This window comes from Lepidochelys kempii, chromosome 9 (assembly GCF_965140265.1).
Source record: "Lepidochelys kempii isolate rLepKem1 chromosome 9, rLepKem1.hap2, whole genome shotgun sequence".
Classification (NCBI taxonomy): domain Eukaryota; kingdom Metazoa; phylum Chordata; order Testudines; family Cheloniidae; genus Lepidochelys; species Lepidochelys kempii.
This window is the reverse complement of record NC_133264.1, coordinates 44,641,116-44,660,998: the sequence shown is the minus strand read 5'-3', so window position 1 is coordinate 44,660,998 and position 19,883 is coordinate 44,641,116. Positions and strand designations below refer to the sequence as shown.

The following is a 19,883-nucleotide window of genomic DNA, read 5'->3' as shown; positions in this document are numbered from 1 at the left end:
CACAAGTCCCATTGAAATGTGAAGCCAAAGTTTCAGAATCTTCAAAAATAACTAAAATTTCAAAATTTACACTAATAAACCAGCCAGAAAATGCAGGGCACACTGAGTACAGGGAATAAGACAAGCTGAATCTGAACTCTTCTATATTATCTGTTCAAATCAACTTTTCTTTCCTGGGGAGGGCTTCTCTCTCAATACTGAGCAGGCCCAGCCAGCTGCCTCCAGCTTCTGAGAGCTGCCAGTCACTCTAATGGCAATATGGTTGCTGGCTACTGACTTTGTCTTGTTTCAGAGTAACAGCCGTGTTAGTCTGTATTCGCAAAAAGAAAAGGAGTACTTGTGGCACCTTAGAGACTAACCAATTTATTAGAGCATAAGCTTTCGTGAGCTACAGCTCACTTCATCAGATGCATATCGTGGAAACTGCAGCAGACTTTATATATACACAAAGAATATGAACCAATACCTCCTCCCACCCCACTGTCCTGCTGGTAATAGCTTATCTAAAGTGATCATCAGGTGGGCCATTTCCAGCACAAATCCAGGTTTTCTCACCCTCCACCCCCCCACACAAATTCACTCTCCTGCTGGTGATAGCCCATCCAAAGTGACAACTCTTTACACAATGTGCATGACAATCAAGTTGGGCTATTTCCTGCACAAATCCAGGTTCTCTCACATCCCCCCCACCCCCATACACACACAAACTCACTCTCCTGCTGGTAATAGCTCATCCAAACTGACCACTCTTCAAGTTTAAATCCAAGTTAAACCAGAACATCTGGGGGGGGGGCTAGGAAAAAACAAGAGGAAACAGGCTACCTTGCATAATGACTTAGCCACTCCAAGTCTCTATTTAAGCCTAAATTAATAGTATCCAATTTGCAAATGAATTCCAATTCAGCAGTTTCTCGTTGGAGTCTGGATAGCGGTCGCTATCTTAAAACAAAAAAAACTTCAAATCCAGACTCCAGCGAGAAACTGCTGAATTGGAATTCATTTGCAAATTGGATACTATTAATTTAGGCTTAAATAGAGACTTGGAGTGGCTAAGTCATTATGCAAGGTAGCCTGTTTCCTCTTGTTTTTTCCTACCCCCCCCCCCAGATGTTCTGGTTTAACTTGGATTTAAACTTGAAGAGTGGTCAGTTTGGATGAGCTATTACCAGCAGGAGAGTGAGTTTGTGTGTGTATGGGGGTGGGGGGGATGTGAGAGAACCTGGATTTGTGCAGGAAATAGCCCAACTTGATTGTCATGCACATTGTGTAAAGAGTTGTCACTTTGGATGGGCTATCACCAGCAGGAGAGTGAATTTGTGTGGGGGGGTGGAGGGTGAGAAAACCTGGATTTGTGCTGGAAATGGCCCACCTGATGATCACTTTAGATAAGCTATTACCAGCAGGACAGTGGGGTGGGAGGAGGTATTGGTTCATATTCTCTGTGTATATATAAAGTCTGCTGCAGTTTCCACGATATGCATCTGATGAAGTGAGCTGTAGCTCATGAAAGCTCATGCTCTAATAAATTGGTTAGTCTCTAAGGTGCCACAAGTACTCCTTTTCTTTTTGACTGTGTCTTGTTCACTTTACAGAGCTATCTGTGCTCGCCTTGTGAAATCTGTTTCAGTTTGACCTGGTTTGGTACAGAGTTGAGCTACAGCATCTATGATGGGGATGATTCTAAACAGTGTTCACTGTGGGATGGGGGGGAGAAGAGGAGAAAGAAGAGACCTATGGAAAGGGACCCTATTCTTTGAGTGGAGGAGAAGTGGGAGTATTCCTGTCTGAGATCCCCAGCCCCTGAATGAAAGAGAAGAATTCTGCTCAGAGATCCCCATCTTCAAAGCTGGGGAGGAGAGAGAGGCCCTGGCCAGCAGCTCATCCTTCAGATATGAGATGAGACAAACCCCACCCTGAGCCTGGGAAGAAAGTCCTGTTCTACCCATTCCCCTGGGCAAGCAGGAAAGAGAATCCCCTCCTTGTGCGGTCTCAGTGGCTCTCCTTTGATCCCTCCCACGCAGGCCTGTACTCTCCCCTGGCTCGTCCAATCCTTGGCTCTTCCCATCATTTCCTCTCTTCTATGGGTGGCCTAGTGATCCTCAGTTCCCCCTCACTCCCATTGTCTATGTTTGGGCAGAAAGTACTCACCTTTTCTGAACTCTTTGGGGGAAGATAAGGTCCAGTGCCATCTAATCCACAAGTTCAGTCTTCATCAAGTGACCGGGTCACCAATCTGCTTCCCCATTCAGCAGAAACAAGGAATTTGTTCTGACTCAGCCCACTGTCGCTACGGCAGAGCCATTCATACTTCACCACGATTTGAGGACTTCAATAGCTCAGACATAGGTGAAAGGTTTTTTGCAGGAGTGTGTGGGTGAAATTCTGTGGCCTGCGTTGTGCAGGAGGTCAGACTAGATGATCATAATGGTCCCTTCTGACCTTAGTATCTGTGAATCTATGAAATACTAGTGTAGTCGGCTTCCTGTAGCCTCAAGGAAACCTGGGCTGAACTGCTAGGCAGGCTTCCCTGAGCATAACCTACAAAAGGCAATGAAGTAAGAGCAGCCAGCAGGAGGGTGGATCCACTATAGCAGGATAGAGGAGCAAGTGAGGGATGTGTGTCTGCTGCCATGAAACTATGAACTAGCCTGACCGTATCGTCCACCCTAAAAGAAGAAAATGCAGGAGACCACCTGACCATCTTGGAGGTCATGAGTAGGGAATGAGGCTTGCCAGCCATGCCCTGAAGACAATAGAGGGGAAGGGGTTAAAAGGCCACCAAGGTGCCTTCAAAAGACTATAAAAAGTATGTGGTGGAGGAGGCTGGAGAGTCATGGTCGTGAAAACAACCTAGCATTAGGGGATGGGCAGTACTGCAGAGGGGTTCCTCTATTCCAGGGTTGGCTAAACTGAGGCTCACGAGCCATGTGCGGCTCTTATACAGTTAACGTGAGGCTTGCAAGCCCTCCCCCTGCCGCCCCATTCTCCACCTACCAGACTGGGAGGGGGCTGCTCAGGACCTCTGCCTTGCAGTGCGGTGGTGGGGTAGGAGCTTGTGTCCAGCGGGGAAGGGGGTCTCGGGGTTTCATCTCTGCGCGGTGCACATGCTGGGGCTCAGGGCTTCAACAGGAGTGGGGCTGAAGCCCCTAACCCGAGCTCCCGGCAGGTGTGCACTGCCCCAGTCAGAGTATAACAACCAGACTAGAACATTAGTCATTAACCCATCCAAGCTAACAAAGCCCAATCCTGTGAGCTTTAAAAACCAGACATTCACAAACTCATAAACTTTCTGCTGTCAAGCAACCATTCACTCTCTCTTACTGTCATTTACTGTGACTCCTATAATTTATCTTTGAAAGCACGTAGCTATCTTTAATTTTATCTGAATGTCTTATACCTAGTAACTTTAAAATGTGATAAATTGTTGCACAATGACAATTGGAGAAGATAGGGACAATTATTTTAGCAAGATGGAGGCTGAGCAGTGTTTGCCCTGAGTATAATGGTAAACTAATGTGCTGGCTAGTGCATGGGTAGGTTCAGTGATGAGCTGCCAAAATCTTAACAACCGGTTCCTTCCTCACCCCACGAGGGGGTTGTGGCCAACCCCCGCCCCCCGGGAACTCCTGCCCCATCTAACCCCCTGCGTTCCTTGACGACACCCCCCGCCCCCAGAACCCTGCCCCATCCACCCCTCTCCCCTGTCCCCTGACTGCCCCCAGAACTGGGCAGGAGGGGTTCGTGGGCCACCATAGTGGGTGTCAGCCCCGCCCCTAAGAGCCAGAGGGACCTGCCAGGGGGCGAGGTGGGGAGTCCTGGCGTTGCTTACCTAGGGCAGCTTCCAGGAAGCATCCGGCAGGTCCCTCCGCCCGCCTAGGGGCGGGGCCCTGTAGTTAGGGGGGAGCAGCCGCTCCTCCTCACTGATCACATCAAAAGTGGTGCCTTAGGCGCCGACTCCATGGGTGCTCTGGCGCTGGAGCACCCATGGGGAAAATTTGGTGGGTGCAGAGCACCCATCGATAGCTCTGTGCCCAGCCCCAGCTCACCTCACCTCCGCTCCGCCTCCTCCCCTGAACACGCTGTCCTGCTCTGCTTCTCCACCCCCCCCCCCACGAATCAGCTGTTCGCATGGGAAGCCTGGGAGGGCTGAGAAGCAGGTGGCAGCTTCGGGCTCAGGCCCAGGGAGGCGGAGGTGAGCTGGAGCAGGGAGCAGTTCCCCTGCGCCCCCTCTGTCCCCCCGGGTTACCTGCTGCGGCGCGGGCGGCCCTCCTCCCTCCACCCCACCCCAGCTCAACTCCACTCCGCCTCCACCTCCCTGGGCCTGAGCGTGAAGTCACCGCTTGCTTCTCAGCCCTCCCAGGCTTCCCACACGAACAGCTGATTCATGGGAAGCCTGGGGAGGGGGTGGAGAAGCAGAGCAGGGCGGCACATTCAGGGGAGGAGGCGGAGGTGAGGTGAGCTGGGGCTGGGTGCGGGGCAGGGCGGGGAGCTGCCAGTGCATGCTCTGCACCCATCAAATTTTCCCCGTGGGTGCTCCAGCCCCAGAGCACCCATGGAGTCGGCACCTAAGGCGCCACTTTTGGCCAGTTGCTAAATTTAGAAGCCCTTTTAGAACCGGTTGTCCCTCTAGCGAACCGGTGCGAACCAGCTCCAGCTCACCACTGGGTAGGTCTGTTTGTACCATTTGATCTCTAGTGGATAACCCTAGAACTGCTTAAACATTTCATAGGTCCTCACACTGATGCAACTACTCCAGAAAAGGCTGTGGCTTTGGGGCAGTGTGCTCTATCTCTGCAGCTGTCATGAACCTAGACATGGATTTCTTACAATATTGCTGGTTTGGTTTGCAGGTTGGTCTATCCCCCTTGCTCCCTGACTACCTACTTAGTCTTAAAATGTACAAGCTTTTCTGCATTTGGAGGATGTTATTTGAGGGTCCTGCACAAGAATTAAGCAGTCAGATGGAAGGATGGTGTGAAAGGTACAAACGCACTGACAACTGGAAACACAAATCTGTGATTGTAATGAGTGCTTACTATGCCCTTGGTTTTGGGGTCAGATAGAATAACCAGAAAGATATTTAAAAAACAGAAATTGAAGATGGATGAGTTTCTAATTGGTCAACCTTGCCTACGTCATTTTATACTGTTTGCTGGTCTAAGGCACTTTTTGTTCTGTTTCAAATTGCCTTTGTCTATTAACAGTTGTCATTTTGCAGGGCCTTTTTCTATATTATGTGCTAGGCTTTTTGCTGTTTTTAATAAGCAAGAAAAGATACATGATCAAGGTCAACTGCTGCACAGTTGTTTTTAAAGACTTTTTTTTTATATCCACATCTATATTGTGACAGCTCTCCAGGGTATGGAGTGATAAGGTAACCAATATAAATGCACATGGTGGACTATAATCACGCCAAGGGATTCAAATATTTTTGTCTTAAAAGCATTTAATGGCATATTTACCTAGTCAGTTGTAAAAGAAAGCAATATGTCTGGTGGGTAAATAACACATAATGAAAAATGCATAAATACCTGTTACCCAGTTATAATAAGATTAATTGCTCTATCAATATACCTAAAAGGCATGTTTAAAAACTGCCATACCTGTGATTATTAGAGGCCATGAAACAGTTCTTCAGCAGCCATTCTAGTGAACTTGGCACATTATTTAATAACTACATTATTTTTAAAGGCTCATATACTCCAGGGATAGACATGGAGGGAGAACTCCAGAGACCAGAACTCCAAAGTAGCCAGTCTCCTCTCTTGTTCCAGTAAATAAATGTTTATAACAATGCAGGAAAGACAAAAGGAAAATAAAACAAAATAAATCAATAATTTAAAATCATGTAAATCTAGGTGGTTTGTGACATAATTTTAAATAATCATGAACTTTCCTGGCATTAACAGCTTAAATATCACCTTGTGTGACCTTTTAGACATATGCCAATTACATTCATGTTTCACAAATGTTTTGGGGATACATCCTGTGGTCCCCAAATTCACAGTAAATGCAGTGCCCCAGGGGTTGAACATTCCAACAGTTGTTGTCTTAATCCTAATGTAGTTCAGTGTAACCATTTTGTTGATGTGTACCTATGGGTCCTGGTTATGCTCACTGTCCTATTGTATTTTACAGTACAGCACTTATGGTATTGCAACTGTAGTTGGCATTATGAGTTCTGCAGCTGTTTATACTAGTGCTTTCTTTACTCCTGTTGTTCTTTGGCAAAATCAAATACATACAGTGACTTGACTTGCAGTTATGGCTGATAGTACTACACATATTGTACTGCCTCAGGACAGTGCACATTAGCACTGCAAAATAAATACAGGGCTGGCCAGGGGTGCTGGAACAATTTTTATAGTAGGGGTGCTGAGAGCCATTGAACCAAACTATAAACCCTGTATAGGATGGAAACCACCGCAAGCCAGGGGCTGCTGCTGCACCCCCAGCACCAGCACTGATGGGGCTGGCATAACCTGGAAGAAGGTGATGGGAGATGACTAAAAAAAACCTGAGATTTTTCAGGGCCCCATTTCCAAGAGCAACTAGAGGTTCCGGGTGCCCGATCTTTGAGCCACCTTGTCAGGGTCATCATCCCTTTCTGAACAGCATCTCTTAGGGGTTTCAAGCCGGTAACCCAAATCCCGGCCAGGTTTGGAAACTCCCGCCCCCGTGTTTCCCTGCCAGCCGTTCTGCAGCCCCCTTGCCCGGGGTGGGGGGGGGGAGATGTATGGGGCTGGGGGGAGCCCCCGGAGCACTGGCCCCGCCCCAGTTTACCTGTAGGAGGTGGTGTTGGCAGCGCCCTGCAGGAAGCCGCCCAGCCGGCTGCTGGCCTCCGGCCGCGGGTCCCTGTCCCCGGCGGGCAGGACGTACACGGACCTGGCCGGGGCGGGGGGCCCGTCTCTCCTGCCCTCGCCGGCCCAGGGGCAGGCGTCTCGCGGCTGCAGGGGCCAGGCTCGGAAGTCCTGCCGGTACTGGGTCTCGGCGGCGAAGGGCTGGCTGCCGGGGGGCGCCGCCGGGCCCCGCTTGTGGCTCCCCCCCTTCCACGACCGCTTGCCGGCCAGGCTGTCCTGCGAGGGGGGGGGCCCGGCCGGCGGCTCTCCGCCGCCTGCCCGGGGGCGGCCCTCCGCCGCCGCCGCCGCGCCCCGCCGGGGGCCGCCCCGCGCCGGGCTCGGCGCCTCCTCGGGCTCCTCGATGTCGGAGTAGCTGTGGATGGTGAGCGGCACCGAGAGGTCGGACTTGTCCAGCTGGCTCCAGAAGCGGGCCAGGCAGCACACGCGGCTGATGCAGGGCCACGCCATGGAGCGGGCTGGGCGGCGGCGGCGGCGGGCAGGGCTCGCCCGCTGCGGTGCGCTCCCAGCCGGCCGGGGAGACGCGGACCCCGGCGGGTACTGTCAGCGCCGCCCCTTCCCGCCCCCGTGAGTGCCCCCACCCCCGGGCTGGGGATGACAGCCCGCACACGTGATCCCTGCCCGCCGCGGCTGCCAGCGAGCTCGGCAAAGCGCCCCCCCCCGTCCAGGGCCGGATTAAGACATTTAGAGGCCCTAAGCACTGAAAAGATTATGGTGACCCCCCCATATGTAATTCCAAATAAAAACAATACTATCCCGTAAAACAAAATTTTATTTTTCGAAACAACAAAACCATTTACATGTATGCTGAAGTTAAAATAGCTTCTTTCTAGCTTTTGCGATTGCAAAATTCTGGATAAATTCATGGAAGCTGACTCGAAGAAGCATGTCCATTTCCGTACACAATAGGGAAAGTGAATCAAGTCTGTCCTGACACCTTGTTCTCTGAGGGTTTTTTTCAGCTGAGAAAAAGAGCATTCTGCGGAGCAGTTAGTAATCATCAATGTTAGAAAAATAGGTAGTGTGAGCTCTACATTTGGAAATACACATTGTATTCCGTCTTTCAATATTGTGTCATGAAGATCAATGTGACTGAATTTCATTTGTCCTATTTCATTAAACTTTGCGCGCATATAACAGTGGAACTGCCGTACTTCTCCACAGAGGTTCATGTTCCAGTCAACAGGGTATGAGTCAACTAGCTTTTGGGAACCTTGTGAATATTGTTCGTCAGATAAGTCCATGTCGTTTAGAAAAGAAAATCTACTTAATATTTCTTTGTACACTTCACCTCTCCTCTTCATATAAGCTTCAAGTGTATCCATTGTAGCGTAGTAAGTAGATATGTGATATTTTGTCTCTAGGATTCAATGCTGTTTCTGTTGCGCTTGTTTTTTTGCTTGTTTTTTCCTGATTCGCTTGTGGGACTGGGCTTCTTTGTAGTTAGTATCAGGCAAGATATCTTTTGATATGTCTTCAAATCTTTCGAAATCATTCCTCAAAGTGCGTAAGTGGTCTCCTAATGATTGACAGAGGTCTGCACATGTTTTCAAATCTTTTTCTTGGAGAGCTTGACTTGTGTGGTAAAAGCGTTGTAAAATTTCATTCCACATGGTCAACATGAATACAATCTCTAGTCCTTGCATCTTGTTCGCAATGTTTTCTGCCTCTCGTATAGTTTCTCCCTTTTGTGATTGGTCTTCAGCTATACTTTCTAATGCATCCACAATCTTTGAGTAGGACTCCAGAATTGCACTTGTTTCCACTGCATGTGCCTCCCAGTGAGCATTAGAAAGAGATTTCAACACACGATCATTGCCCAAATATGTTTTAAGAACTGCCCATCGGTGTGTTGAGGCAGAGAAAAATGTATTAAGTAACTGGACTGTTGAGAAAAAACTTACTGCCACCGGACAACAATCAACAGCACCGCGGCCAACAAGATTGAGAGAGAGTGCAGCACATGGTATGAATATGGCATATTTGTTCTGTTCTAAAAGCTTCTTCTGCGTTCCTTGATAACGCCCTGACGTGTTGGCAGCGTTGTCATAAGATTGACCTCTGCACTTTGAGAAATCTATTTTGCAAACTTGGCACAGATAATGCAGTACTTGATTTGCCATTTCTTCACCAGTGTGGCTTTTCAAATTGAGGAATGTTATAAATCGTTCAACTGGTTTTCCATCTGTAGGAGACACATATCTTACTACAATACTCAATTGATCAATATGTGAAAGATCAGGTGTAGAGTCGACAGATAAACTGAAGTACCCAGCAGTACTTATTTCGTCCACAATAGCTGAACGAACTTTGTCACTCATTAGACCAATGAGTTCATCACATATTGTCTTGGATAAGTATGATGGGTTACCTTTGCAGCATTCCCATATTTTGAGATATGGCCTGCTAAAAATGGGTCAAACTGAGCCACAAGCTCCAACAATCCCAAGAAATTTCCATTCTGCAATGATCCAAATGTGTCATTTGATCCCCGGAAAGGCAGACCACGTTCAGCTAATGTTTGAATAACAGCTATAACACGCTGTAAGACATGTTGCCAGTATTCACGCTCCCCTTTAATTTGTTCTTCCAATTTCTGTGTCAATCCAAAGCCCTGTCTTTGGTTTAAATATGTCAACACTGAATCTCTGTGAAGTTGTGCTATTTTCATGTTGTTCAATTAAAACAGTATTCTGCCCATCAGTAAATCCATCTGCAGCAAACCGGGATGTTTAAGGTTTATATGCAAGAAGTTTTCAAACAAAACAGTACACAGACCCTGTTGATGGTGAATACAGTAGCCATTCTTGAGTATATTTCTCACCATTCGCTTTCATGCCGAAAAATATTTTTTGTGGACAATATCTTGTTTGTTTGCCTGCCATTGGTAAAAGTCTGACGTGATTTCTCAAATGGCCCAGTGTGGTGTTGACAGTCATTTGGTCCACGATCTATCCAGTAAGCGACATCATCGGTACTGAAATCAACCCACATATAGGATCTTTTCTCCTGTTATTTACAGCAAGAGCAGGTTCAGTCTCTGAGACATCCACACCTTCTAGAACAATGTCTGTTTTACCACCAGGAGTAGGATGATCAGTTACAGTCTCTGACACATCCACATGTTCTGGAATGGTATTTGTTTCACCAACAGAAGAAGGGTCAGTCTCTGAAACATATACAGGTTTTGGAACAATGTTTGTGCTACTGAGAGAAGATGTTACTTCTGATGGATTTGCTTTGGAAAATGATGTCAGTTTTGGAAGATTTTGGAAAATTTCACTAATTTTTTGTTTCTTTTCTTCCACCTGTTTACGTTTCCATGCTCCACTCAGTTGGTTACGTTTCATCCTGCTCCTTATCTCAGTTATCTCAACTTAAAAAAAAAACAAATTACACAACGTACACTATTTTTATGTGTGTGTGTATATATATAAGAAAAAAAACCGAATCAAGTACGTATAACTCAGAAGAATATATCAATAATAAAACATAAATTTATTGCAATACATGACAGGATCTGATTTCCTCACATTATTTGGATCTACGTTAGTAGGATGCCCCCCTGGTTTAGGTGGGGATAAGTAATAAAAAGAGAACAGAAAAACAGGGGAAGAGTGTGTAGTGGAGTGTAAGGAAGTCTAACAAAGTTGTGATTTTTCCCATGATGACTACTTCAATGCTTTTTTTGAAATATCAAATATCAAATTTTTTTTTTTTAAATCTTTTTTTTTTTTTGGTGCCCCGTGCTTTGCTGGTGCCCTAAGTACATGCTTAGTCTGCCTATTGGGTAATCCAGCCCTGATCCTTCCTCCTTCACTGTTACTGCTTTCTTGCAATGTTAGGTTGGCTATAATAATCTGTGGTTACACTGTTATATGATGTATAACTATGATAATATGCATGAAATAATATGCAGAATAAACAATAGCTAGGCATACAATAAGAGCCATTTCTTGTTAATCCAGGGTCTTTGCTGACATGCTACACTATGAAAAGAACCACTATGCTGACATGCTACACTATGAAAAGAATCACTATGAAAAGAATAGTAAAATTAATAAAATAGTGATTAGCCCACCACTTTTTTCTTTCATCTTTGGACTGCCTTCTATCCTTTCCTAATTTACAAGGTGTTTCAGTGAAATATTTAAGAATAGGTTTTTAATTCATAGTACAGGTAACTTGTTTGCACTTTATATTTTTGATACTTGCCTATGAACCAGATCTAAACGTGTAATGTATATTTTATACGTTGTATGCAGCAGGATACATGATTTAGGGTTTGCTAGTGACTGTAAATTACATTCCTGATTCAACTCCACTGAAGCTGATGAAACTACATCAGGGATGTAATTTGGTCTTTTTAGAATTTAACATCTTATGTAATAAGTGGCTACAGGCTATAATATCATGCTACAATTTATGATACAGAATCTTTTGTAATAATATACTCAATCATTATAGTTCACCACACTATCAAATACAAGGCTGTAAAATTCTGACACTTATAGGGCTAGGTTCAAGTATCGATGTATTATAAAATCATATAGTTAAAGGCTAACAGGACAGGAACCTCATTTTAGGAAGCAATAATCTATTTCTAAGTGGATATCCAAAGTGGTCAAATCAGTGATGCATAGGTGTGCAGTGAAACTTTAGGAATAGAAGATTTACCATATCAGATGAAACCCTTAGTTTATTTTGTGACAGGATCCCCAGGGTATAGCCTGAGACTGTGGGACCACTGTGCTCCCTTAACTCTCTCCAGCCTGGGCTGTCTCTCACAATGCCTTGCTAGTGACAAGCAGCAAACCCCTCCAGGCACTGTGATCACTCCGCACAACTGCATGTGGAGCCCCACGCCCAGCTAGATTGCATGAATGCTCCCATAGCCACTCATGAATCACACAGAGAAAAGCACCAGCCAAATTCCCCCAGCTCCCAGCCTTGTACCTCAGGAACATACCATCTTGCACTGCTCAAGACAAGCAAATTTATTACTGGTTCACCACTTCATCAATGAAAAGTGGATATACACCAGCCTTTGCAAACCTGAGCAGATTTACTGCACACTTCAGGCAAACTCACTAGTAAAGATAAACAGTAAAAGAAGTGTATTGATTACAAAAGATAGATTTTAAGTGACAATAAGCGATAGGCAAAAAGTCAGTTAGTTACCAAAAGAAAAGAAAATGTAAGCACGCAGTCTAAACTCTCAACCCTATCAGACTGGGCAACATCTAGTTAAACAGTTTTTCTCACCCCACTGGATATTGCAGTCCTTAATATACAGGAGTAACCCTTCTGCCCATCAGAGTTGGCAGCAACAAGGGCCGGGTTCAGTATCTAGGGGTTCCATTCCAATAACACAATGCAAAACTGGCTTGAGCCCCCACCCAGTGACCTGGGACAAATACATACCACCACCACCCCTGGGCGCCTCTAAGAGGCAATACTTCCCCCCTTGCAAGCACAGAGTCTGAGTGTAGCAAAAGCCTTTTAATAACAGAGAGAAAACAGTGCAGCATTATGTTGGGAAAACACCACAAACATGATTCGTAACACAAACCATGAACCAGAAGACCCACGCCAAGCAGATTGGGCTGTGTCCTTTCCCTTTGGTTCTTGAGTCCAGCAACCCAAAAGTCACCCAAAGTCCCAAAAGTCCAGCAACCCAAAAGTTCATCTACAGAGTTTACGTCCCAGCCCGGGTGGAAGAGGGGGAGGTATAGGGGCACCTTTCTCTGTGGGGGTCTGCTGCAGCCTTCACCGCGAGCTGCTCTGCTCCGCCAGCCGTGCCGTGAGCCGTTCTGCTCCAGCAGACACCCTGCTAGTCGCTCACCAATATATCTTCAGGCCCCCCCACAACTTAACAACACTCAGTGATTTCAGCTTGTAGTGGGGAAGCCTCAGTGCTGGTGCACCATTGGGCTAAAGTGAAATCAGCTCAACAGCCTGTAACCAGACTCCTAATGAAATCAAAATTAACTCTGATATTATACAGCAGAGAGGAGTAGAGTAAAATTGGTTTTTAGGGCCCCCAGCACAAATACCTGTCCCCAGCCTCTCTCTCTTCACTGGGTTTTGGAACCCATGTCCCTTGCCTAGTGAGTGCTATTTAGTTGATGGCGAATCCCTCCAGCATAACAAAAAGCCAAGTACAGTTCCACTGTCCTTGATTCACATAATCAGAATAATAACATTTTATTCTTCCTGCCCCAATAACAGAGAAACTGGGGATCCCACAGCAACCAAAGTGACCATCTAGGTGGGGTGGGTGTGCCTATGCAAATGAGATCAGCCCCTAAAGTTCTTTTCCACAACCTGCCACAACTCACCACCAGATGTCAAGGTAGAGCTCATCCTGATGCCGCTTACACAGGTTTGTCCCTTAAACCTGGGCCAGTCTCCTCTGTTGGAGTCTTCAGTGTTCTGACTGCTTTTGCTGTTTGCAGCATAGGTGGAGGAAGGAGAAAGGCCCAGCATGGGGCCACTGTGTTCTATTTTATACCCTTAGTCCATGTGCTTGGAGAACACAAGTCCAGGCATGTCTGGTGGGCATTGCTGAGTCCCCAGGCAGGGCTGACCAGTTTCCCGGTGTAGCCTAGGGTTGCCAACTCTCTGATTGAAGCTATTCCAGGAAATTTCACGCTCCTACATATCCCCCTGGCAGGGCATGCCCCATCCCAGCACTGTGCGGAGAACCAGCCCCTGTTGGGAGCACTCAGCTTACCAACAGTCTGGCCGGCAGGCTCCTTTCTTCCCCTACTGCCTCTGGCTGGGCAGGCGCTCTGGGAAAGCCCAAGACCCTGTGGCCTGGGGTGCTGGCCAGGAGGAGCCGAGCCTGCATGTGCCAAAGCCCCGCACAGCACTGGCGCAGGGTAGGACAGCCTCTCTGCCAAGAGAGGGAGAATGGGGGGGGGGAAGCGATTTCTAGCCTGTTCATGCCCTGAACCTGCAGGTTCCACAGTAGCCCCCAGGGCAGGGGCTTAGCACCTTCTTCGCCTGCCCCTCCACTCGTGTCCTGCTCCTCAGGAGTGCGGGGCTGCTCCATCCTGTAGGCACCCTCCTCTGCTGAGCCACCTGTCTGGCTGGGTTCCCTGAAGCCCCTGCAGTCAGGTTCCCTGGGCCCTGGTACACAATGCCCCCTTAGGGCTTAACCCCTTCCTGCCCATAGTGTAGCCAGGAGACAGCTGGGTTACGCCGGTGGCCAGCAGCAGCCTGGAGGTGTTAGCTGCCTTTTGACATTATGAAGACAGGAAGGGACAAGCTGCTTCCAGCCACATGGGAACAGTGCGGGTGGCGGAAGAGATGACCTCTGCAAAGACACGGGCCAGGTCATCTCTTCCCCCACTTCCCCTGCCCTGCAACTGGAAGTAGCTCCCATCCTTTCCCTCTCAGAGTGCCTAAAGGTTGCTGCTGGCCACATTCTGGTGTGAACCCTGTCAGAAATCTGGAGGGGGGGGGCAGATGACCCTGCACAGGTACCAGGAGAGGCGGGTCCATACCAGGGGCCCAGCCAGGCATGGAGGGCAGAGAACACAGGGCATGGAGGGTCGGGTCGGTCAGTCACCCCCACTGTGTGAGAGAGGTTTACAAGAGTGTGTCACCCCTTCCCATGTGAACTCTAAAGCCTTAAAGGTAAGAAGGTAAATAAAAAGTATCCAGCTACGCAGTATTTTTTTTTAAACATGGACTCGGTCAACTTGATGTTAATTTGAAACTTTTGTACAATTGCCATTGAACTTGCTTGAATATAAGTAATTTTACCAGTTGTCCCATATTCAGCATAGGAAAATATGGTCACCCCACAACATGATGTAATGTCATTTTCTTAAAATAGCCTACTAAACTCGACCACATTGCTTTCAATAGTCACTGGGAGACTGATGCCAATTCCAGGAGGCTCCAGGCCAATCCTGGAGGGATGGCAACCCTAGTGTAGACTTACGCAGGTGAGTCATTGAATTGTAGCTCTCTTGCAGGACAATGGTTGTTGATGGGTTGTTTGACACCTGCCCAGGTGTTAATTACTTTCCTTGGCATTGTCTCTGAAGAGCTAGTATCTGGGTGCTTCCCAAACCCATAGCATATTTTAGTGACAACCATACCACATGTATCCGACGAAGTGGGTATTCACCCAGAAAGCTCATGCTCCAATACGTCTGTTAGTCTATAAGGTGCCACAGGACTCTTTGCCTCTTTTACAGATCCAGACTAACACGGCGACCCCTCTGAAGCCTGAAACCATACCACACATTCTCATAACTGCATATGCATTAATGATATACATATTTATATAGAAAAATGACTTTCAGCAGATCATAACCTTTCTCCTGATACCTCACACAGCCTGCTTTATATGCAAGATCACAATTATATATAAATGAGGAATATGGGGGCTACAGGGCTCTCCCCCAAGATATAGAATGTCTCATATCCATTATTTACTATTTATATTACAACAACACCTTGAGACTGTAATCAAGATTGGGGCTGGATTGTGCTGGGCACTATACAGATATAGAGGTAGACACTATCTCTCTCTATCATCTAGTCTAATATTCTGTGTGTCACCCCTCAAAATGCCAATGTGCACAGAGGAATGCCTTCCTGACCCCTGAGGCAATCGTCTCTCATCCTACAGAGTGAGACTTGGATCAAGATTTTCAGACATGACTAGTGATTCTGATTGCTTCAATTTTTGGTCACCCAGTTTACAACACTTTAAAGAAGCCTGAGGGAAGTGTTATGTACTCTCCCACTGAACAATTAGGTCCCTGCGAGGCATGTCAAGTTAGGTACCCAAAAATGGAACCAACCAAAATCACTAGTCACATCTGAAAATCTGGCCCCCATTACATCAGTATAGGTATAATTACAAATGCTATTGACTTACTGAAATATAAACAATGCATATTACTAATGAATGTCCTGGTGCTGGGGTCTAGAACTAATACTTACTATTCTGTGTGTAATGACTTTAAAAATAAATAGGATCTGGCTCAAATACAGAGTACTTTATCCTGCGAAATAGGGTGACCATCTGTCCCGTTTTTAATGGGACAGTCCCGTATTTAAGCCCTATTGCAAGTGTCCCGCCTTTTTTTAAAAAACAGGAAAATTGTCCCATATTTTCTGCTCCCCCTGCTGGTCAGTCAGTGCAGCCCCAGCCATGTCTTGTTTATGGCTGGCGAGTGAGTGCGAACAGGTGGTGGCTTGTCAGTGAGAGTACATGGGGTGGCCTAAGGCTGGGTGAAGAGGCAGGAAGATGACATGTCAGGAAGGACGAGAGGCAGCCCCGTGTGTGAGGGGCTAGGGGTGTGTGTCACCCTTCTCCATGTGAAACCTTAAGCAGGGGTTCTCAACTGAGGTCTGCAAGCACTTTCAGGGGGGTCACTGGGCACCGATGCTAAAACCCAGAGCCCCAGCGCCACCCCATGGGGCTGCAACCCCAATCCCCAGCACCCTCTGCGGGGTGGAAGCTGGAGCTGGGCGGGGACTGAAGCCCTGATTCCCGGCACCCGCTCCAGAGCTGAAGCTGGACTCGCCAGGTGTGGGCTGAAGCCCCAGTTCCCAGTGCCTGCCACAGGGCTGAAACCAGAGCTGAGGTGGGGATGGAAGCCCTGATTCCCAGCGCCCGCTGCGGGTCTGAAGCCAGAGCTGCGGGGCTGAATCTTGGATCCCCAATGCTCTCCATTGGGCAGAAGCCCCCTGAGCCCATGGGCAGAGTTGGGGGGCACTGGCAATGTCACCACCCCAAACTGCAGTGAGCATGAAGGGATATCCCGGGGGCAGCGCCACACTCCCCACTTCTCCTCCTCTCTGCCCTCTGGCCGGTTCGGAGGCAGGAAGCTGGAGCCGGGAAGTGCAAGGCAACTGCTCCTCTGGCTGGTGCCATGGAGCAGGCAGCCATGGTGTTTCCTCGTCTCCTGCCAGCTGCTCCTCAGCCCCCAGCCCCCTTTTCTCATGCAGCCACTAAGAGCCGCAGGGGTGGGGCTGGCAGAGCCCTCAGGGACTGCTCCTTACACCCTGAGCTACCCCCTGCCCGCACACAGCCCCTAGTTACCCCCTGCCCGCACACAGCCCCCAGCTACCCCATTCCCTGCACCCTGAGCTATTTTCAAACTTTTTGAGCTGAAATCCCCGCACACACACACCTTTGCATTATAATTTTTGGTTGGTCCTCCCTTCTGTCACAACCAAGACAAGCTGGGTGGCCTCCTGAGGTGAGTCAGGGGTGAAGGTGGCACTCCCTCCCTGGACCTGTCCTGTGGAGCTGGCCTGAGCCCTGCTGGCCCCTGCCCCCCCCCCAAATAGAAGTCATACTACGCCTATGCCCAAGGCCGCCCCCCCCCCCCAGACCTCCCTTTCCCTGCTGGGCTCTGGAGTTTTTATAGGGTGTTGCGGGGGCTACTGCATAGTTCTGATTGATTGCTGTTGAATACGAGTAATTTTACAATGTGTCCCGTATTCAGCATAGGGAAATACGGTCATCCTACTGCTAAATGGATTTTATAATGAGGATGAGGAAAACAGGACATCCATTTTATTATATATTTTCACTGGCATACTACAAATGATGCTCTGATCCCTATTTCTAGGCCTGGCTTAGAAAAATGTGTGAGAGAATCTAACATCTCCTCTGTCCTCATTGTGCCTGCCACTTCCTAGCACTGAGTTCAGCTTTGACATTGTGCATCTCAGAGAGCACCTACACCATCAGCCAATGCTTTGAGCTGCTGCTCAGCACTGAGTTTGTCAGCTGGAATTGGCACAAAGGGTATCTCACAGAACAGGAGAAGCCAGAAGACGTTAGAGTTAAAAGTTGACTGCATTTGGAAGCAATTCCTCATCACTAGAAGATGGCAAATATATATATATATATATATATATATATATATATATATATATATATATATATAAACTGTAAGGCAAATCAGACTACGCAGCATCAATTGTTGGGGGAAAATATCTCAAAAAACTGTTTTATGATTTTAGTATTAATGACTTATGAACTATTTAATTAAAGAAACATGCATGTTTTCAAGCAGGATGCTCTTTAGACCTGTCATAGCCATGGCAGATTTTTAAAAAAGCAAGTGTACACTTACATTTTCTAAAACCCCTTAACAAGGTTCAACATAAGCTAGTTTGTGCTCCTACATGATTAACCATGACTTTTTAATAATTATTGCCATTGTTTCCTTAGGCATAACACTGTCTGGTGTCTCTGCCGAACATCCCTGTAACTATTACATTTCATTTTTATTTGAAGTAAGCCATTTTAGTAAGGAAATAAGTCTTCCCTTTTGGAGCTTGAATTCAAAGTATTTAAAGGTGTAACTGTATACTAGGAGATTTTGTGTGTGAGTACATACACAAGCACCTCTACCCACACACATGCTAAATTTTGAAGGAGGGATTTCTTTGCCAGAATGGTTGTTTGCTTACACTAGTGAGTTGTCATAACTTTGGGCCATTTCTTCACTTAACAATCCAGTATTGACTCATATACTCCAATTTTTAAGACTATTTTTTGAATACAGGACAATTCTCATTTCCTGTGACAGGACCTCAGGTACAGAAGGCAGGCAGGGAAGGGCTGATCGGCTAAATGAAAGCGATCACAGACCTTCCTCAGAGGAAATCAGTTTCATACTACCTTAACTCCGAGAATCTCACAAGGCTTTTACAAGCATTAATGGTTCAGACTCTACGCAGCCCCTGGGAAGTAGATAAGTGTTACTAACCCCAATCTTGCAGATGGTGAAACTTAAACACAAAAAGGACCAAATGCAGCCTCTGATTTTGGGTATCCAATTTGACACTTGGTTTTTAGGAGAGTTGAGCATCTGCAAATCCGGTTGTGATTGGGAGCTGCAGGTACTTCGCCCCTCTGCAAATCAGGCCAAAGATGGCTCAGTGCCTGTCTGCATCATTTTTGCAGGTGAAGAGGGCATAGAAATACCATAATGGATGCAGCAAGTCTAGTGGGTAGAGAGCATAGGAAGAGCAACGTTCAATTCTCTGCTCTGCAAATGACTTAGGGCCTGATATTTATAAGCGGGGGCGCCCAAAACTCCATTTAGAGCTGTGGGCACTCAGTTTCTCTGAAAAGATCAAGTCTTCATGGTATAAGTTTAGGCATTACTGTTAACCCCCGCAGAACTGATTTTCTGTATCTACAACTATAGTAAAAGGCTAGGTTTGCATATCTGTCTTCATTAGGTTGCATATATACACCACTGGATAGATAGTACAACACTACTGGCTATAATATGTGGCTGCAGCCTAGCGGGGCTACCTAAGCCCTACCTAAAAAAAAGTTGAGAAGGTAAAGAAATGTGGGAGAGAATGGAGTAAAGATGAAGTAGGGAAGAAAAAAAAGGGAGATGGGCAAGAGCAATGGAAATCAAAAGAGTGGAACATTAAATGGGAGCAAGGGCCCATATGGAAAAAGTTGACAACCACTGCTGTCACAAGCCCCAAAACCAAACTTCACAGATACTAAGTCATAGAAGGTTAGATTTGCAAGTCTGTGTGTAACTACTTGGAGGGTGTTGGCTGCAGGCTGTCATCCTGCCACCCCCCGCCCCCGGCAACATTTTGTTTCTGGGTGCAACATAGCTTCTCATTAGATGCACTATTGCTCTCTACTGGATATAACAGGTATGGCTGCAGCCTGAAAAGTGTGTATGATTTAATATGTTAACGAAGAACCCTAGGAAGAGTAGAAAAAGGAGGAATAAACATGGGAAGAGTACACACAGAAAAGTGAGCTCCCTCTGAGTCACGTGAGTCAGTAGTACCAGTGCGAGAAACATTCATTAGATCCCAACATTAGACTAAACTATCACTTTCTGAGAGTTTAGAATTAAGATTAACTTGTTTTTTTAATCCTCAAATTAGTCACGGGTGTATTTTTCATCACTATATAAACAACCTGTGTTTTATAACATTAAGCACCAAAGACTGTAACTGGGTGTTAGCAGCATATGTTGGTAAGGAGTTGACATCAGT

At 46.9% G+C, this 19,883-nt stretch overlaps 1 protein-coding gene across 7 annotated transcripts in view; it reads right to left on the bottom strand.

Annotated features, from left to right (window-relative positions):
- MAP6D1 (MAP6 domain containing 1) overlaps nt 1–7,435 on the bottom strand; it is a 30,258-nt gene extending 22,823 nt beyond the window's left edge. The window contains exons 1-2 of one of the 7 annotated variants that reach the window (XR_012160823.1): nt 6,784–7,435; nt 5,604–5,764 (exon numbers count right to left, since the gene is read on the bottom strand). Coding sequence is in view for 3 of the 7 variants with exons in the window: in XM_073360064.1 (XP_073216165.1) it covers nt 5,686–5,764; nt 6,784–7,307 (603 nt within the window). In the remaining 4 variants the exon portion in view is untranslated. Of the gene's footprint in view, nt 1–4,588; nt 5,765–6,783 lie in introns of those variants that run through there. The other 6 variants (XM_073360064.1, XR_012160822.1, XR_012160821.1 and 3 more) reach the window with 6 other exon arrangements.
- Nucleotides 7,436–19,883: the final 12,448 nt, after the last annotated feature.